A 21,501-nucleotide genomic window follows, 5' to 3' on the forward strand; every position below is an offset into this window, starting at 1 on the left:
CTGATGAATGTTTGATATATGGCCAGTTTTTTGAAATTATAAAAAGAGCTGATAACATACATGCACATTTATTTATCTGTGTTACTTATCCCATTAATCCTGAAGTAAACGTTCCTCGAAGTTGTATTTCTGGGACACAAGAGCATACTTACCTATATATTTTAATAGGAAATAACAAAATTTATAAAATTTATGCTTGGAGCAAATGTGAATGATATTTTAATTTGCATTTTTATGAGTTTTACAAGTGTTTTTCATTTCTTTGTCTCCATTTGTGAATTGTTTCTGCTTATTTAAAGATTACATTGTTACTCTCCTAGAAATGTAATAGACTTTTATATTTTAGACTGTTAACTGTAATATAATAAATATTTTCCAATTTTGCTCTCTTCCCAAATGTTATTTATGATCTTATGATAGTTTAGTTTTTAAAAATTAAAAGTTTTAACTGTTCATCCTGAATATTAACTGTAGGTTCTCTCTTTTTTAAAAAAACAGTATTTTGTTTATTTTCTTAGAAAAATTATAAGTAAATAATTGAAACAAGATTTGTAGTTAGTCTTTATTACCCTTTTGAGTATTTCAATTAAATACAGTCTGAAGCTATCAATTCTAAGAGGGTTTTGAAATAAGATTGTTGTTGAAGTAGTCTCATAAAAAATGATAATTAAGTCTATCATTTTAAAGCAGAGTATTCCCTACATTTTTTAAGTTAACTACCTGCTTAATTTTTCATGTGTTTTAGGTATGTCCCTCCAGAACAAGCCAAAGTGGTGGCATCAGTTCATGCATCTATTTCAGGGTCCTCTGCCAGTAGCACAAGCAGCACACCTGAGGTCAAACCACTGAAGTCTCTTTTAGGAGATTCAGCACCAGCACTGCACTTAAATAAGGGCACACCTAGTCAGGTGAGTAGTCTTAAGTCTTTGTAGAGGCTTCTACTTAAGGAGGTTAGTGAGTATCATGAATCTGAGAATTCTTTAAGACAGTAGCATAAACTTATATGCCAGTAGCATTCTGTCCTAAAGGTTTATAATAAGTTAAAAGAACCTTGGTTAAGTGGTTGAAAGGTGCATATTTTTGTTCTCTTTTGCTACTGCAAATTAGAGTTTCTTTGAATGCTCCACCGGTTTGTAAAGATGTACAGGAATGTTGTTAATAGCTAGCTGTCCTATAACATACATTTAGTAAAACATACGTGTATGGGGGCCATCAGTGTTAGAGCAGAATAGACTCCGCAGTGGACTTTCACAAGAAGGAATTTCTTAAGCAGTAGAATTTTCTCCCTGCCTAATGGTGAAGCATGTTTATCATTGAAACACAGGTGGCTTTGCTTTATATACCTAATTTTCTTTTTTTTTTTTTAAGATTTTATTTATTTATTTGACAGAGATCACAAGTAGGCAGAGAGAGAGGAAGGGAAGCAGGCTCCCTGCTGAGCAGAGAGCCCAATGCGGGGCTCGATCCCAGGACCCTGGGATTATGACCTGAGCCGAAGGCAGAGGCTTTAACCCACTGAGCCACCCAGGAGCCCCTATATACTTTATTTAAAAAAACTAAACAGACTGAAGTCTTTTCATAACTTGGTAAAGTCTGTGTTTCTGCGCTTTATTAGAATTGACTCAGGTATGACAGATTCGTTCCTGTCTGGCTTACAACGTTTGTCCTACACAAGAGTGGTTCTGAGGTATAGTACTATTTGAATTAAAGCCTACTGTTTTTAATAATGCACACTTGGGTGGGGCACCTGGGTGGCTCAGTGGGTTAAGCCTCTGCCTTTGGCTCAGGTCATGATCCCAGGGTCCTGGGATCAGGCCCTGAATCGGGCTCTCTGCTCAGCAGGGAGCCTGCTTCCCCCTCTCTCTCTGCCTGCCTCTCTGCCTACTTGTGATCTCTTTCTGTTAAATAAATAAACAGAATCTTTAAAAAAAAAAAATCACACTTGGGCATCTGGATAAGATGAGGTTGGAATAAAAAATAATTGTACTCTTCCCATCATATAAAGGATGTGTTTTGTGAAAGTCTCATCACTGTGCTCTTAGCATTAAGTCTGTCTTGTGTTAGAAGGTGTAACAACTGTTGTAACAAGAGAATTTGGGAATAGATACTAAAAATTTGTGCTTTTCAGAAAATAACAAAAGTTTTCAAGACTACAAGTAAAAGATTGTGTAATCTTTAAAACTGTGTTTTAAACGTGGTGAATTGGAAATAGTGTTATAAAAATGTACCTGAACTGACCAGAAGCTCTTTATAGTTAATATGTGGTTTATAGTCCCCAGTTGTAGGTCGCTCTCAAGTGCAGCAGCAGGAAAAGAAGCAGTTTGACCTTTTAAGTGATCTTGGCTCAGACATCTTTGCTGCTCCAGCACCTCAGTCAACAGCTACAGCCAATTTTGCTAACTTTGCACATTTCAACAGTCACGCAGGTACGTGTTTTTTCCCCAACAGCTTTTTGCCAGACACATGTATGTAGCACCAAGAAACATCCATTCTTTTTAAAACTTAAATATCAGTAAATGTGTTACATTGAGGGGGTGGGCCTCATAGTTATTGAGGTGTAATATGTAGCCATTGTGCTCCCCCCCGCCAAAGATTTTATTTATTTATTTGACAGAGAGGGAGAAAGCATGCGCAAGTGGGAGTGGCAGGCAGAGGAAGAGGGAGAAACAGGCTCCCTGCAGAGCAGGGGAAGCCAGACGTGGGACTTGATCCCAGGACTCCTGAATCATGATCTGAGCTGAAGGCAGTGGCTTAACCAACTGAGCCACCCCGGCGCCCCAGCCGTGGTGCTTTTTTAATCACAGAAGAGATTATATCTAATGTCAGACAGTTAGTGACATGACCTCTTTCCAGAGAAAAATGGGAAAAGACTTTTTAATGTATTTTTTTTTACCCTTTTAATAAGGAAAATTGCGAATATTCAAAAGCAGATATTATAACCCTTGTGTACTCATTGCTTATGCCTAATCTGGTTTCATTTGTCATTCTGTTCATTTCCTTTTCTTACATTATTTTGAAGCAATTTTAGACATACTGGTTTATCCCTAAATATTTTATATGTATCTGTAAAACAGAAGAACTTTGTTAAGCATAACCACAGTAGTGTTACCACTCCCTAACTAGTAATAATAATATTTAGTATTATTCATTAGTCACTATTCAGATTTTCCATTCCAGTTCAGACACCCTCACACACATACACATACACACAAACACACAGAGGTTATTCAGATAAGGTGTACACACTGTAGTTGTGACATGTATCCCATAGCCTGTGGGTTCTTCCTCCATCTCATTTTTCTCCTCTGTTATTTGTTGAAGAAATCAGGTTATTTGTCCTGCAGACTATTTGGTTGATTTTACTCTGAATTTGTTGATTGCACCACTGTGGGGGTCCCTTGACAGGTTCTTCTCTCTAAATTGATAATTGGTTCTAGATATATGATCCGTTACAGGTTATATTTTTGGAGGGGTGCAAACTTACTATTTATGGTTTAAGAGGCACGTATTATCGATTATTTCTGTTCTTGTAGGGTAAGCTGTTGATGCTCTGTCCCTGGGTCCATTATGCAAAATGTTGATATTCTAAATTTATCATTACTTCATTTATGAGCTGAAATATCTTTAAAAAATCTTTGGTTACCCAGTGGTATCATTTGTATAGGAAAGTTAATATATGACTAATTCTGACCAGTCATATATCAGAATGGTTGAAGCCCCACCATATTTTAATGATGATCTGTTTTTCGTTTCATATCATTATGGATTCATAGATTTAACATTTGCTACATCTCAAATCTGTTGTCATTATTATCTTTATTGATGTTCATATTATCCTGTTTTTAGAGTAGCAGTATCTTCAGGTTGGCTCTAGAAAATACAACTTCTTTTCTATTCCCAGACTTAACATGTTTGTTACAAAGAGTTAAATGAACTTCACTGGAAATTAGAAATTATGGAGTTTTGTTTTGTGAATGAATATAGAAACATTGCAGTTACCTAGGTAATATTTAAAAGTTGATTTTTAAAGTATAGATGTAGTTACTTGTGCCTTTCTAATTGTAATAGTAAATAACTGTAATAGACATTGAAATGGCATATTGTAGTGTAAAGAAATGGGCTTTGGATTCAGAATGAGTCTTTAGAGTTGTTGTTTCTTAATGCTTCCTTCTACTTTTTTTTTAAAAAATTAGTTCTGATGTAAATGGTCTGAAAACCTACATTGTATTTATATCAGAGATATGCATGAAATAATCTTTTGAATGCCAATAAGCTTTGTGTATGTCATAGAAAGTTTACCTGTTTGCATTTGTCAGTGGTTGAGTAAGCAACAAACCAAATGTGGATCACAAATTAAGAATTGATTTAGTCATTTTGTAGCCGTTTTATTTGATTATTTGAAACTTTGCTTTATATTTTTGCATGTATGTTTAATGTATTAGCTAATGTTTTTTACTGTTTCTTTGTCACTAATTATCATAGCTTCAATTATATAATCAAGAAAAATTTAAGACTATCTTTTCAAAACTTGGATTTTCACTATTTTGTGAGCATAGCAGCAACTAGCACTTAACAGAATTGATTTCCTACTTGTATTTTAGAACTTATTTTACCTTCTTTTACTCACCTGTGAGATTGTGATGCTGGCCCTTCTTTTTAATTTGACGACCTGGCTTATATAGTTGGATAATAATGGTATGAAGTATAACATATTGTATGTATATGTTTTTTATATATATACACACACACACCCAAAATGTACTGTTTAAGATAGTTCAAAAATTATGGAAAAGCTGCTCTTTAGCCACATTTCTTTTTAGCCAGCATTAAAAGAATTTTTGTTTTAAATATTAATGAGAAAAATAAATATTAATGAAAGTATTTTCTAAGGGCCTGCTACAGAAGGAAATTATGGTATAATTTATGTATGTTTGCTTGAAAAAGGGATTCTGGGATAAAGAGGATATCTTTCTCAGCAAAGTTTATACTGAGAAGGGTAAGAAATCAGGAAGCTTAGGATGTTGGGGCTGTGGTAGGTGAGCCCCCAGCTCTCTGTTGCCACCTGTTGCTTTTGAATGCTGGGAAAAGGAGTTGAAGAATCTAAGAATATAGAGTGAAACCTTCTGTAATTCATGAATAGTTTGCATTTATTTCAGTTTTACACTTACTGAAATACAATTTGATATGACTGATAAGTAACTACCAATTTCTTTTGTAAATTTTCAGTTTATTTCATGTTTCCCTTGTGTTTTTGTCTTTAAATGCAATTTGTGAATATTCACCATTCAGGGAATTAATGCTGTATCTTCCAGGTAGCCTTGTTAGCCAAAAATAGGTAGCCAGAAATAGTTATACAGGTCATTGCAGGCTCCACAAGCTGCTTTGTACCATGATTCCACTCATAGCATCAATAACTCCTTTAAAATGATCTTTGAAAATAATAGCTATTGCTTAATTGTAGAATATGTTTTAAAAAAAATGAATTGTGTAATTTTATCAGACTGATATGAGATCTTAACTATTTTGTCTCTTTTCCACATGTGGTAGAAATGGTAGGAAAGATGAGTCTGTGAGGATATAGTTTAATAACCACGTCAATTAGGTCAGGTTGCCTAAGAGGAGTAGTTTTTTAGCCTGGAGTTCTTATTTACGAATATACTGTCAAATCACCTTTTAAAAAAAAAAAAAACAAAACTCCATTTGATTCCAGGAGAATAAAATATAGACACATACTACAAGAGGAAGCTAAGAAAATTAATAATTTATTTCTTCTTTTTCCATTCTGTCTTTCCGCTAGCCTTTACAAGAACCCAGAATCTTTATTTTTCCATGTATGGTCCACAAATGTAAAATCATTGATAACTGAATTGTCACCCTGAAATTTTCATTTTTTTTTTTTTTAAGATTTTATTTATTTGACAGAGATCACAAGTAGGCAGAGAAGCAGGCAGAGAGTGAGGAGGAAGCAGGCTCCCGGCTGAGCAGAGAGCCCAATGTGGGGCTCAATCCCAGAACTCTGGGATCATGACCTGAGCTGAAGGCAGAGGCTTTAACCCACTGAGCCACCCAGGCACCCCGAAATTTTCATGTTTTTTTTTTTTAAAGTTTTAAGATTTGTTTATTTGAGAGAGAGATGTGCAAGTGAGCAGGTGTGCAGCGGGTGGAGGGAGAGGAGGGTGAGCATCCTCAAGCAGACTCTCCCAAGGGATTATGACCTGAGCCAAAAGTTGAGTTGGACACTCAACCAACTGAGTTACCCAGGCACCTCTTAAAAAACTTCTTAAGGTGAAAATTTTCTCCTGTACAGATTGATATGACAAATGGAACTTTTAACAGCAAATGATAATTATTCAGATATGCCAATCTAGTTAGCATTATTTTATAGGGAACCCTGTTATGTTTGCAGATAGTTTAATGGCTTAAAAGCCAGATGTCTTCATCTAAACATTCTGGTTGACATGGTATGTGAAGATGTGTATCAGTGGTGTGGTTATTGCTGTGTTCAGGAAAAGTCAACTTCTACAGAAGTACTTGTTCAGTTAGAAATGTAATTAACTTAAAGAATTTAGTAGTTATTTTGCTTGGTCATAAACATATCTTATGAACTATAAACTGTCATTGATTTTTTGTCACACCTTGTACTGGGGGTGTTAAACTTCATTGTCTTGCCAGCCAGTTAACACCAGTGAGTAATACAATGAAGGAACCACATGCAAAGGGGGATGTTCTAATCCCCTGTTGCCACATGGATACACAGGCTCAGGATTACTAGATACACTGATTTTCTTTTAAGAGAAGCAAGAAAGTTATTTAATGTGAAATGTTCTCTTTGTAAGTGTTGAGGTTGAAAAATTTAAATTTGTAGATGAAACAAATTCAGCTGAATTTGATGAAGGCAGTCCGTTTCTACTCTGGTCTCTGTTTATCTTCCTTTTTCCTGAGTACCCCTGTTTCACGGAAGATGAAAGACAGTTTTCAACAAGGTTCAGGCTGGTTAACTTTAGTGCCTTAAATTCTTAAACCGAGATTACTTCTTTGTGGTCTTAGAAATAAGATTATATTTAAAAAGCATATTTACTGTTTTGTCATATTCTGTTCAGTTTATATTTCTTTGTATAGAGATTGCTTAAGGTTCCAGATAGTAATTTTTATATTATTGAATTTATTAGTGTTTATTTTCCAAAATTTTGGTTTTTAAAATTTCATTCTATGGTACTTAACAATTTTAAAAGTTACTATAACCAGTCGTTGAAGACACTGAGTAGATTCAATGTCTCCATATAAAAACTGAAAGAAGCATTACAAAGTCCTGCTTTGCCCTAATGAATAGGTATTTGATTAATGTGTTTGGTGCTCTGGTTGGAAAACACCAGTGTTTATAAATGTGATAAAGTAGACTTGACTAACAAATTGGATTATGTTGAACTGATTTGTTTCCTGATGATGTTTCAAACGTGTTAAATGTATATTTTCCCTATAATGGTCTAAATGTAAGTTAACTGTAGAATATATATTATTGTAGACTACATACTCACATATATTGGAGGTTATAAGTGATGAACCAGCTTAGGGACTGAATTCCTTTTTCTCCAAGGTATAGATCCATTTCATTTACTCTCAAATGTACAACTAAGTTGTTCAAAAAACTTAGAACTTGTCTTTGCAAATATACTCTAAATTTGAGTATATACTACTCAAAATTTTTGTAGTATATACTCTATACGAACCTACTCTAAATTTGAGAACTTCCTGTACCATATTCTTTTATTCTTTTGGTTGATAGTTGTATTCTTTATAAGTTAAATATTCGACTTCTTTTGTCTTTTAATAGAATTTTCCTCTTCTGGGCCTAGTATTCCAAAGTTATTAAAAATCAATTCCCATTGTCTTATAAATTATAGAATCATACTGCTGAATTTGTAGTCATACTGCTGGATTTGCAAGTATAGACCATTTACTGAATCCTATTGTTTTGCTAGTGAAAAAACTGGTAGAGCATGAGCAGTTGAGGGACTTGTCCAAGGCTGTACAATTTTTTTTTTTGAGATTTTATTTATTTATTTGACAGACAGAGATCACAAGTAGGCAGGCAGAGAGAGAGAGGGAGAAGCAAGGCTCCCCGCTGAGCAGATAGCCTGACTCTGGGCTTGATCCCAGGACCCTGAGATCATGACCTGAGCTGAAGGGAGAGTCTTAACCCACTGAGCCACCGAGGTGCCCCAAGGCTGTACAGTTTTTATGTTAAGACGGAATTCTCTGATTATTTTAGATTCCCTTTTCACAAGCTTATTTGGTTATACTAAGTGGTAACTGGGTTTAAACTTATATTTATGATTTAAACTTGTGTACATATTTCTTCCAAAATATTTTTCAGTACATTGATCTTTTATTTATAACTTATTAGTTTATCTTTCATTGTATTTATTTTTGGGAAAGTAAAATATCAGCCTGTAAAGAAATTGAATTTTATTATGTGAAGTAGAAATAATAACAAAAAGATTTCAGAGTATCCAGAAAATACAAAAATTTATTTTGTTATGTAATAAGCAGCCTTTTAATTTAGATACCACTGTGTAATGTTTGAGAGCTAGGACAAATGTGTTTAAAAAGGTTTTTAAGAACAGAGTGTGAGTAGTGATACGTATATATAGCATAGCACTTCCACCTGTCAGACGTGCTAGATGTGAGGACATAAGAAGGGAAGTGGCTCAGGTGTCTAGTAAAAAGAGGTCTGCTTTAGGTGCATTTCCCCCTGCTGCAGTCATACCCTTTCAGATAGACACAAAAGAGTAATGACATAAAATGCTGTAAGTTTTCCTGATTATCTTCCTAGGATAATGTTTTACTTTGTTAGTAGAAAATTTCTTATTTAATAACTTTTTTTGGGTTTGTGTAAGTTAGAATACATATTTATTGCAAAAGGTTAGTAAACTCAAGCAAACAAAGGAATAAATGATAACCAATCTGAAAATTCACTACTTTGGGTAATGAAAATGCAGATTTTCCTTGCATGTGGTACCATGCTAACAAAATTGGCAAATGAAAATGTATTTGGAATTTATTTGACCTATTTATCTTATTTACTTTGTGATAAGCATTTTTGAATAGCACTACATATTCTTTGTGATTTTTTTTTTTTAAATGGCTGCCTTTTATTTCTGCAGTGTTCTGTAGTATATTTAAGTGATCCTGCATTACTGGCCATATGAGTTTTTAATTTTTTTCATTATTATTAAACACATGTTGTTTAACTGTTAGATATAGCCATACTCATTTACAAGATTTTTTCTTCACAGGAACTTCCTTGAAGTGATACTGCCTGCAAAGGATTTAAAGTGGCTGACTTTTACTATGCTGATGGCGTTTAACCTTTATCTTTTGGGCATGCTTTGCATTCTTCCCACTTAACATTCCCTTTCCTGCATACCAGCCACTTCTCATTATATTCTTTGTAAAAAATCTTATTCAACATCCATTTTAGCCTTTAAAAAAAAAACTTTTGAACTATTTTACTTAGCTATATATTTTAAGTTTAGAAAAGCCTAAAAATTTGCTCTTTTTTTGTTGATGACCTGTGGGAAGATACCAGTTGGGTCTTTTTCACTGAGTCTGAAGTACACTAACGTTATAAATTACTGTTTTCATCATTTCTCAAATTTTAATATATGTGAAGAATGGCAGGCTTTTAACAGAATGTGAATATCTTTGATTTGTTTGGCAATCATGTCCCTGTTACACATTCCGTTTTTAAATTTTTATATGCCATGGTGTAAAATAGTTGTAAACTTAGAGAAAACCAGGAATTTAACGTTCTCTGTATCATTATTTTAGATTCACATAGCTGATGAGTCACTTACTACCGTTTTAAATCTGAATTTTCCAGAATGTAATCTATAATCTTACATCTGTGTTTACATTACTGTAATTAATGTATTTAATGCTCTTAGAGTTTCCTTTAATAGAGTCACTTTTATTGTATATTCTTGAGGTTATTCAAAGTGCATTGTGTGTGCACACATTTATTGTTAATACAAAGTGGGGAAATTTTGGGATACTTTTTAATGAATTGCTTGAAAGTGGGTTCAATAAACACTGTTAGGATTTAAGATTTGATTTCTAAATGAATTCTCTTTAAAGTGAGTTGTGAGACAGAAACTTTTCACAAAATTTCATTCGTCATATTTTTCATTTATAATTTTCATATTCATTAACATATATTGTTCCTTACCATTTACAGCTCAGAATTCTGCAAATGCAGATTTTGCAAACTTTGATGCATTTGGACAGTCTAGTGGTTCGAGTAATTTTGGAGGTTTCCCCACAGCGAGTCACTCTCCTTTTCAGCCCCAAACTACAGGTAGAGCTTCTCTGGCATTATGCTTCAATGTTTACTTTAAAACACAAAACTCTCTAGATATAGTTTGAAGAATTATTCTGAACTTAAATTCTATAATCCTTACAAAGCTCTGGGGAAACCTGAAATCTTTATTTTTTTCCGTGTTCCTTTTGTTTGTTTTGTTTTATTTTAAATTATCTGGTGTGTTGTCTAATTCAGTGTCTACTCTTTTCCTTTTCCTGCATATGAATCTCCCTTAAATTTCTTTATGCACAGGAGCATTACAGAGCTTAAAATTTGTTAGAATCTCAGGGCACATTGATTTAGGCTCTGAATAAAGGAAGCTAATGGTTTGCTTCCATAGATAGAAAAATATAAGCAATTTTCAGGGCAGCAAGCTTGAGAAGATAAATACTAGTAGTTAAAAGGAGACCATTGAACAGTCACTCTATAATCAGACTGGAAGTAGTTTTCTGTGCAGGAATTGGTCTTTAAACATTGAGTACTCTCTCATAAAATATATTGTTTTCAGAATCTCATTGAACCCTCCTTTAGATTTTTGACTGATTATTTTTCTTTCAACTTTTAACTCTGTGTATTGTCTTAAAGCTTTTTCTTTCATTTTTCTTTTTTTTTTCCCCCTTCTTTAAATTCCATCATTTACATAATTTCTGGCTGTCCAGCATTTAGAATGCTTTCATCTAGCTGCAGTTTTGGTGAATTTACTTCAGCTTTTCCTCTCCAGGCTTCCAACAGTAAGTTCTGTTGTCAAGTAGGCATCTTTTACTAATTTGTATGTTTTATGTTATTTCATGGATTTTTTCAATTATAGAATGTTACTCATCTTTTAATGATAATCATTCTGAAATTCTCACTTTTATTCTCTTTTCACTATTACTAAACTCAGACTTAGAGAATACAGTAATATATAAAAAAAGAGTTGACTTATTGAGGTTTTAATAATTTGAAGTAAATTTCATCAAATATTGAAAGTTAGTATTATGTACTTTGTTCACCAGCTACTTGTAACAGATCGCAGTGTTAAATACCAACACACATTACTTAGTTTTGATTGAAAACAACTGGAGTTTAATTCCTGAAAGATATTTTATCAGTGTAAATTTTACAATGTCTATAATACTACTTGATGGAAAAGTGTGTTTTCTTTTTTCAATAGAGCTGTATCTTTCTGTTTTTTAGAATATCTGTAATTGTGCTTTGCTATCATTTAATATTTAACTCTATATACTATTTTGATTGCTGAAACTAATATGTAGGTGTAAAGAACTAATACCAACAGTGTAGCATCAAAAGCATAGAATGAAATAGTCTGGCTTTAATTTTTTGATAGTACTTTAGAGAAGTCTCTAGAGGACAGAACAGTCTTTAAATTCTTAGCAGGCTATATACAGTAATGACCATTAGGTGAATTGTGATCTATAAATTAAAAAATTGGTATGATATTTAGATTATGCATTGTATACTATAATTTTTATTCTTTGAACTATATAATAGGGCATGATTTTACTGAGGACAACCATGATATTATACGGACATTAAATTATTATGTGGAATTAAGTATTAGCTCTTCAAGTAAAATAAGCCTAAAGCTCAAAGACCACATTTTAAGAAATTGTGGATCAAAATAGTACATCTTAAACATTTTAAATCTGTACTCTAGGATTTGTTTCAACCATGTCTGTTTTGGAGCTATAAGATCTTATAGTGTAAGATACTTTGTGTCTTGCTTATGGAGACTGTTCAGGGAGAACTAATAAAAAGTGATAGTACATAGATAGCTGAATAGTCTATAAAGTAACTTGAGTTTAAAACCCAGTATCATGGAGTTACTCTTCTATGAGTTATAATCTTCACTTCAGTGTAGATAATTAATACATAGTAACTTGTTACCCTACATGTTTCCCGGGCCTTTGAAAACATAGTTTCCCAAATTATGAAAAGTCATATGTAGATGATTAAAGTTAAATGCCATTTGCCAATAGAAATGCTTGTAGAACACTTAAGGAAGAAATCACATGATCTATCAAAGGATTTTGGGAGAAGTCTAGAAATTTTAAGTGTTTTGTTTATTCTGTTACAGGTGGAAGTGCTGGATCAGTAAATGCTAATTTTGCTCATTTTGATAACTTCCCCAAATCCTCCAGTGCTGATTTTGGAACCTTCAATACTTCCCAGAGTCATCAAACAGCATCAGCTGTTAGTAAAGTTTCAACGAACAAAGCTGGTCTACAGACTACAGACAAATATGCAGCACTTGCTAATTTAGACAATATCTTCAGTGCTGGGCAAGGTATTAAGCTTTAAACAAAATAAATACAAATTTGTATATTAAACAATCCTCTACATTTTGTTATATTTATTATAATTTATGGTCACTATGCTTTTCATAGTTATGAAGAAATTTTGTCTATATTAAAAGTTCATGAGTATTTACCATAATCCAATAACAGGCCTTTTGGAAGTCCTAGAAACTATTTGTAAGCTTCTAATTTTAAAAGAAATTAAGTGACAAAATTTAATTTTGTCTTAGAAAGCATGCTTCACTGTTGGAAGGATTTGGAGGGCCAACAAATCCTATTAGTAATGCTGACTGGAGGGTTATGTGGTGGTTTTTGTAATATATTTGTTTTGGACTATTTTTGCCATTAATATTTTGGTATTAAAAAAAACTAAACCCATTATTTTTACAGTATATATTTAAAGCGGTTTTGATCTTATGGCCAGTATTTTGCCTCTCAAAATGCATAGTGTGATAGAGTACAGCAGAGGTCTGGTTTTGGACTGGAGTCTGCATCCTGATCTATCTCTGACCATGCTTTCTCATCTCCAGAATGAGGATAGTAATAGCATTGAACTTGTATGTGTTGTTGTATCTCAGTCACTTAGAACAGTGCCTGGCACGTGGTAAGTGCTATTAGGAATGTTTCCTTTTATTACTGTCTCTAATTTTTTCATGGACAACCCTGGGAAAATGATATTATTAATGAATTGTTCACATTGGGTCTAGCATTTTATAAATTTGATGTTCACTTGAATGAGAATCACCTGTTTTGGAGATGTTAATGTAGCATTTTGAGAATGTGTTCTTTATACATAAGCTAGACATGTTATTGTTACAGTGTTCATTTTTGTTACAGAAACAGTATTTTGTCTCTACCACAGTGGTATGTGTAGCAATTAATCTCATCCAATGGTTTCTAGGTAGTTTATTAGATAAAACTGTGGAGTTCTATCCATTTATTTGCTTAGCTTTAAATCAGCTTTAAATGTACACGTATTTCATGGCAAATGTGGTTGATAAATTGTAAGCATAACTTAAAATTTCAGTGTAATTCGTTTTTGTTCATTTATAGGTGGTGATCAGGGGAGTGGCTTTGGGACCGCAGGTAAAGCTCCTGTTGGTTCTGTGGTTTCAGTTCCCACTCAGTCAAGTGCATCCTCAGACAAATATGCAGCCCTGGCAGAACTAGACAGCGTTTTCAGCTCTGCAGCCACTTCCAGTAACGCATATACTTCCACAAGTAATGCTAGCAGGTACCTTGTCTCAGTCAGTGTTCCTGCTTCGTGTTGTCATCTTTTTTTCGACTCTGAATAATAATGTTAAATAATGACTGGTGACATATTTTTTAAAATCTTGAGTATTTTTATAGTTTGCAGAAACTGAGTTTAATTTGCTAATTCAAATATCCTTGAGTAATTGTCATTTTATCTTTTTATTTAATTAAAGCTTTTGTTACTTTTCTTTCCTGAACACTGAAGTTATAGTTGAGGGTATGTACACATCTCAGAGTGAGGAGTTATATACAGATTTAATTATACTGAGCAGAGAATCCATTTAGAAAATTATATACTTTTAAGGTACAGTTTTCAGTCATGAAGACTAAACACTGAAAGTAACATGTTGTAGCTTTAGTTGTAAATAAATATTTTTAGAAATGTTTGCAAGAGAACCCCGGATCCAATTCTGTATCTCGTCGGTGTCCTACTAGTATTAACACATAGGCATACCATTAACTGTGTTCAAATATATCTGATGTGAGGGTATTTTTGGCATCAGAAAGTCTTGACACATTTTAATAGCAATAGAGCTTTAAAAACTCTTCTAGTTGTAACTTTTACATTTCTGAAAGAAAACAGATGCAGAAGTACAGGTGACTTAACCACACAGTGCTTTATCCATCTCTTTGTTTTCCATCCTGCAGATTGTCTCTTCTTTCTTCTGTTATCTGAGTAGCTTTTTGTTTCCCTTCAGCACCTTTTCTAGAGAGAAATGGGAAGATTGTAACACTAACTACTTGGATTCTCCAGTAATTGATTTTCTATATGCCAAGCAGGAAAACTGAATCTAAAAAGTAAAGTTAAGAGTATTTGTATATATCTTGTTTCATTAGGATGTCTGTGTTTAGACATACGAAATAGTGACCTATAGCAAGGTAACCATAAAGTCTGGAAACATAGGTATACATAACACATGGTTTATTGATACTGTATTACAGTATATTAGTGGTTCATACTGTGAGGTCCATGGAACATTTAGGTACGTGAGACCCTTTCAAAGGGGTCTTTGAAATTAAAACTATAGTCATAATAGTTCTCACAGGTTATTTGTGTTTTCAGTGTAGACATTTGTATTGATGGTGCGGAACCAGTGACAAGTAAAAACTTGCCAACACTTTAGCACAAATTAAGACTGTGATACCAAACTGTACTAGTAGTCATCTAGTAGTCATTATATTTCTTACTACCACATACTCAGTTTTACTTGTGGATAGTCTTGATTTAGTTTTTCTTATGAATATTCTTTTTAATTATTTTCATGAGGTGTAATTGGTATCTAATATTGGCTTCGAGTGTACAGCATAATAATTTGATGTTTGTGTGCATTGTGAAATGATCATGTAAATGTAGTTACTATCCGTCCCCATACAAAGCTAACTTTTAGGATTTACTCTCTTTATAACTTTCAAGTATGCACTATAATATTATTGACTGGTCACTGTGCTGTACATTACTACCCTGAGACTTACTTATATATTCTTACAAATATTCTTTTTTTTTTTTTTTATATTTTTTTTTATTTATTTGACAGACAGAAATCACAAGCAGACAGAGAGGCAGGCAGAGAGGCAGGCAGAGAGAGAGGAGGAAGCAGGCTCCCTGCGGAGCAGAGAGCCCGATGCGGGGCTCGATCCCAGGACCCTGAGATCATGACCCGAGCCGAAGGCAGAGGCTTTAACCCACTGAGCCACCCAGGCGCCCCTCTTACAAATATTCTTGACAAAACAGTAAATTTTACTAGAGTGCCTGGGTGGCTCAGTTGTTTAAACATCTGACTCCTGGTTTCAATTTGGGTCATGATCTCATGGGTTGTGGGATCAAGCCCCACATTAGGCTCCAACCTCGGCGGGGAGCTGGCTTGAGATTCTCTCCACCTCTTTCTTGCCCCCCCAAAATAAAACCTTCTAAGCAAATCTAATTTTATTAAATCCTGACCCTTAAATAATGTACTCTTAACTTTCTATGTGTTCAAGCAAGGTATGTATCAAATAATTTTTGCTGCATGTTGAAGTATCATGGGTAACTGGAGGAAAGTCAGCTTGTGTGGTTGTTCGAGTTGTGGAATGAATCAGCCACACATAATAATGAATACATCCATTGTTTTATGGAACACTGGTTTTCCTTAAAAGTAAGAATGATATACCATGGTTATTCAGGTTTGGATATTTGGCAGAAATTTTCTCAAAAATGAATATTTAAGTCTGTCATTTTAAGGAAAATAACTGATAAAATTCACACGTCCAAACAAATACTAGAATTTTAGAAAATTTTTTAATCCACCATGAGCTTTACAGCTTCACATTACTTTTCTAATAAAATGAGTGGTGATATTAATGTAAATTTTTGATTTTTGCTAAGTTCCTTTGGTTATAGAAAATATAATTCTCTATCATAAAAATGCTAGTTATGTGAGCATGTAATAGCTTTATGGTTAATTTTAAAAGAATGAAATTTTTAAAATTTTCTGGTTTAATTTCTTTACTGTACGTATTGTTAATGTACAGCACATTTACACAAAGACTCTTTGGAATTCTCAGTAACTTTTCAGAATGTTAATGAGTCCTGAGATGTAAAGTTTAAGAACTGCTATGATACATATGATGATATATATATGATATATGATATATGGTATTCTCAGTATTACCTGTTTCCACATTTTATGGCCACCCTTTACACTGATTACCTTTGCTTTAAAAAAAATAAAAAGAACTCCTTCTGTGTTTGTTTTCAGCAACGTTTTTGGAACAGTGCCAGTGGGTGCTTCTGCACAGACACAGCCTGCTTCTTCAAGTGTGCCTGCTCCATTTGGAGGTACGTGTTTCTGCGATATATATATACATATATATATACGCATATATATATATATATGAATGTGTGTATTGATTTTTATAAAACATATAAAGCTTATTATAGTATTGCATTTTCTTAGGAGTACTGGAAGATTATGAAAGCAACAATTTATCAAAAAGCTCTAGTTTTTTCTTTTTTTTTTTAAGATTTTATTTATTTATTTGACAGACAAAGATCACAAGTAGGCAGAGAAGCAGGCAGAGAGAGAGGAGGAAGCAGGCTCCCTGTCGAGCAGAGAGCATGACGTGGGGCTCGATCCCAGGACCCTGGGATCATGACCTGAGCTGAAGGCAGAGGCTTCAACTCACAGAGCCACCCAGGCGCCCCAAAAAGCTCTAGTTTTCTGTCCTCATTAATGTGTGAACAAGTATTTTTGTTAATTGAATACAAATATATTAGGATTTTATAGTATATTTTTGTAATTTCTTAAAGCTACGCCTTCTACAAATCCATTTGTTGCTGCTGCTGGTCCTTCTGTGGCATCTTCTACAAATCCATTTCAGACCAATGCCAGAGGAGCAACAGGTAAGAAATAAGTATAGATTATAGAACAGAAAACTTTGGAAAAGGTGTTTATTTATTGCAAAGACACCATGAGAAGAACATCAGAAAGTAAAGTTCTTCTTTCTTACTGAAGTGGATGGAAGAGTTTGTCCGTAAAGAGTACACTAGCTAAAAATTTATAAAATCCTGGACTTTAATATTTGAGAGGGACCCTAGCAGTTCTCAAGCAGCCCCCATGGATCAGTCACAGCTTTCATTCTTCAGGTGAGGCAGCCCCAAGCATGGAGATGAGACTTCTTCCAGCCATGCCATTTTGTGACTGAGATGGGACTTTTGAATACAGTAATTCTGACTCATTTGGTGGTCTGGTTTTGGAATTACTGGTTATTACTCACTCAAGCTTAATAGGAAAAATTTATGAGAAGTTTTTTTTTGTTTCGTGTTTTGCTCTTCATGAGTTGGTGAGGAACACATTAGCTTTATTACATGAGGTCTTAGCAATTAGGTCTTCTAGTGCTTCTCTATTTTAGAGCATTTCACATTTTTTTTAAGTTGCGTAAACTTGATTTGATTTGGGGTACAGTATTTGAATATTCTCTCTTGATAATTTTTTTAATCCTCTTTATTCCTTCCCTTTTTTCTTTTTGGTTCATGTTGCAAGCCAGCCACATAACTTTTATATTGCACTTCCTTGATTTTTGTCCTGTTACCCTGAACACCAGAACTGTTTGCCAGTATCTTAGGGTGTCAGCAAGTGTACATGGTATAGCCTGAAACCCATTAAGTTTAAAGTTGGCTAGCTTTGTTCTTGTGCACGTGTCCCAATAATTTTAGAACGAAATCGTTAAGCGTATAGCATATATTGATGTGAAATCTTGAAAGAATAAGGTGTTTGTAACATAATTTGTGCCTTAAGAATTGGTAATTATTAGCAAATCTGTGTCATTGGCAAGATTAGGAATTGTGGTAGTAGGAGTTTCTTCAGTCATGATTTGTTGGTATCTCATGTAATAGATGTTTAATAAGTATTTTAATTTCACATAATTCCTTAAATTGATTTTGTTTTAATTCAGTTATACTTAATCAGTGATTTAATTTCTGTTTCAGACAGAAATATTCATCAGTTAAAATATATGGAACATTTCTATTTCTTAGCATATTATTTTGACCTGGTGGAATGAATATATATGGTGTCTCTGGGCCCAGAGGGTTCTGTATATTTTCTTATTTAGTCCTCTTAACTCTCATCAAATACATGTTGACAGCTGAGGAAAGTGAGGCTTAGAAAAATTAAGTGAATATGTTTTGGGTACAGCCAGACTTGTGTTCAAATCTTGACTTCATATTTACATGTTTGATGATCTTAAGATATCTTTTTATATATTAATTTCATAATGAGTAGAGTAAAGATGTTAGGAAGATGTACTGATGTTTGTTGAGTGTTTAAAATTGTTTGCAAGGTAGTGTCACAATTTTTATAGCTATATAACACCATTTGACAACTGAAGTTTGGAAACCCAGATTGTACCTTGACTAAGCTTATATTGATCTAACTTTTCTGAGCCTTAATGTTACCCTTTTCTATAGAATGTGAACAATATTCTCCTACTGGCAGAGTTTTTGTGAGAATTACAAATCACTGTTTGGTCTTTGCATTATTCTATATGGTTGGTAAATCTTTCTATTATTTTCCGTTCATGATTGTATCTCCAAATTGATTTGTCATTAGAGTTAAGGGCTTTCTTAACTTCTATTAACTTCTATTTTATGTAGAGTATGAAAGTCCTTTAAAGTTAAGGATCTATGTAGGATGTACATGAATATAAAAGGTATGATGTATGTTCAGATGTTATAAGGTGATCTTTAGTATTAGGCTAAGCACAGTTTATTGAAAGGAAATTATGTCCCCAAATTTTTATTTCAAGGCAAAAAATGTTTTCCATTATAAACCGCTTCAATTTATGACATTGATCACCTTTTTTTTTTTTTTTTAAGATTTTATTTATTTATTTGACAGACAGAGATCACAAGCAGGCAGAGAGGCAGGCAGAGAGAGAGAGGAGGAAGCAGGCTCCCCGCTGAGTGGAGAGCCCAATGCAGGGCTCGATCCCAGAACCCTGGGATCATGACCTGAGCTGAAGGCAGAGGCTTTAACCCACTGAGCCACCCAGGTGCCCCACCTTTGTTAAGTTTTTATAAAATATTAAAAGTAAATGTTAACTACTAATTTTTCTGTTGAAGTTGTAATATAAATAGTATTTTGATAAAATACACTATGCTTAGAAATTTCCCATGTCAAAATTAATATTAGTTCTTTAGGACATATTTTTTGTTGCTTTCAAATATTTTGTTAAATATGAGGTAGCCTTTGAAAGAGGGTATTGCATAGTAGTTCTTTGAAAATTTAAAACATTTTACAAATGTTTCTTTTTTTTGATGTTTCTTTCTTGAAATACATATTTTAATAATCATTTTTCTTCTGCATTTATAAAGCTTTGGGGCTTTAATTTTCTTTTACCGTATTACATAGAAACCTTCATTAGGATATTAACCAATATGGCCTAAGACCTTTTTCTTTAAAAATTTATTTATTTATTTATTTATTTATTTGATAGAGATTGCAACTAGTCAGAGAGGCAGGCAGGGAGAGAGAGGAGGAAGCAGGCTCCCTGCTGAGCAGAGAGCCCGATGTGGGGCTTGATCCCAGGACCCTGGGACCATGACCTGAGCCGAAGGCCGAGGCTTTAACCCACTGAGCCACGCAGGCACCCCAGACCTTTTTCATTTTAGGATTCTATAATAGCATTTTTTTATAGAGCTTTTGAGACCTTAAATCTAACAGTTAATACAATTTTCAATTATTATGAAATTCTCTTATAATTCTTAAATTTCTCCTTCGCTATGGAATGAATAGTCTTTATTTCCCTAACTTCATTTTAATGAATGATGGAACGATTTAAAGGATTTTTTTTTACCCCTCCAACGAGATAAACTTAACAGAAATGTAGAGATGAAAGAATCATAGTAGCATCTAGGCCAGCATCCTTGTTTTATTACCTAGGTGGAGACTGATTTGATGGGTTTGCCTTAAACTTTCAGAATTGATTAATGACTAATCTAATAGTTACAATAGTTGTGATAGTTTAGAACTCTTCTAAACCATCACTGTTTCTGCTGGTTCCACTGATTCCACTTTTTAAGAACAATACCTAAGAGAAATGAAAATACATCCACGTAGAAACTGGTACATAGATGTTCATAACATTATTCATAATAACCAAAAAGTGGAAACGGCCCAAAATGTCATCAGCTGATGAATGGATAAACCAAATATGTTATAATCACAATAGAAATTTGCTTGGTAATAAACAGTAATGAAGTCCTGACACATGCTGCAACATGGATGAACCTTGAAAACATTGGCCTAAAGGAAGCTAGTCATAGAGTAACGTATAAGCCTGTGATTCCATTTGTAAGTGGTATGTCCAGAATGGACACATCTGTAGACCTGGAAAGGAGGGGAGGTGAGAGGGAGGGTGACAGCTGATAGATACGGAATTTCTTGGGGTGGAGGTGATGAAAATGTGCTACAGTTCCATTGTGATGGTGGTTTTACAACCCTGGGAAGATACTAAAAAGCGTTGAATTCTACACTTCAAGTGGACAAATAGTGTGATAATGTAGATTATATCTTAAAAAGCTGTTAAGTCGCAAGTTTTATTGCAGCAGGACTAGAGCTTACGAGGGCATCATTGTTGCAGACTGAGGTTACAGCAGTTAATATTGGGTCACAGTCACTGTTGACTGAAGGTCAGTTTGTACCAAAGTGTATTTTGTAGAGCATGTATCTTGAGATGTTATCAAATACTCCGTGGAAAAGGGTTCTATGCCCAAACACATATGGGAAACGCTGGTACAAACAGTTTAATCCATGACTATTAGTGCAGGACTTCTTAAGAGACTTAAGGATTTTAAGAAAGGAGATAAACATAGAGTGACTTAACTTATTTATTATGGTATCCTTCCTCCTCGGTTACCCTCTTGTTGAATTCAGAACACAGTACCGATGTATCTCTTAAGTATCCATCTTTTAAAGTTATTAGCAAGGAAAATATATCCATTGAGTATTTACAGTACTTTTAAAAAATTTGTTAAATTTATCTTCGTGGCAGCTTTTTCAGGTAGGTACTGTTTTCCCTCCCTCTGCCTCCTGTTTGCAAATGAGGAAACAG

The 21,501-nt window shown here is 33.9% G+C and overlaps 1 protein-coding gene across 6 annotated transcripts in view; it reads left to right on the forward strand.

Moving 5' to 3' along the window:
• Positions 1-21,501, forward strand: part of AGFG1 (ArfGAP with FG repeats 1) — an 82,100-nt gene that overhangs the window by 47,802 nt on the left and 12,797 nt on the right. For 4 of the 6 annotated variants that reach the window (XM_046018384.1, XM_046018385.1, XM_046018386.1 and 1 more), the window contains exons 4-10: positions 746-908; positions 2,273-2,426; positions 10,238-10,357; positions 12,438-12,647; positions 13,711-13,891; positions 16,647-16,726; positions 17,198-17,290. In XM_046018384.1, coding sequence (XP_045874340.1) covers positions 746-908; positions 2,273-2,426; positions 10,238-10,357; positions 12,438-12,647; positions 13,711-13,891; positions 16,647-16,726; positions 17,198-17,290 — 1,001 coding nt within the window. The remainder of the gene's footprint in view (positions 1-745; positions 909-2,272; positions 2,427-10,237; positions 10,358-12,437; positions 12,648-13,710; positions 13,892-16,646; positions 16,727-17,197; positions 17,291-21,501) is intronic. The other 2 variants (XM_046018388.1, XM_046018389.1) reach the window with 1 other exon arrangement.

This window comes from Meles meles, chromosome 9 (genome assembly GCF_922984935.1).
Source record: "Meles meles chromosome 9, mMelMel3.1 paternal haplotype, whole genome shotgun sequence".
Lineage (NCBI taxonomy): Eukaryota > Metazoa > Chordata > Mammalia > Carnivora > Mustelidae > Meles > Meles meles.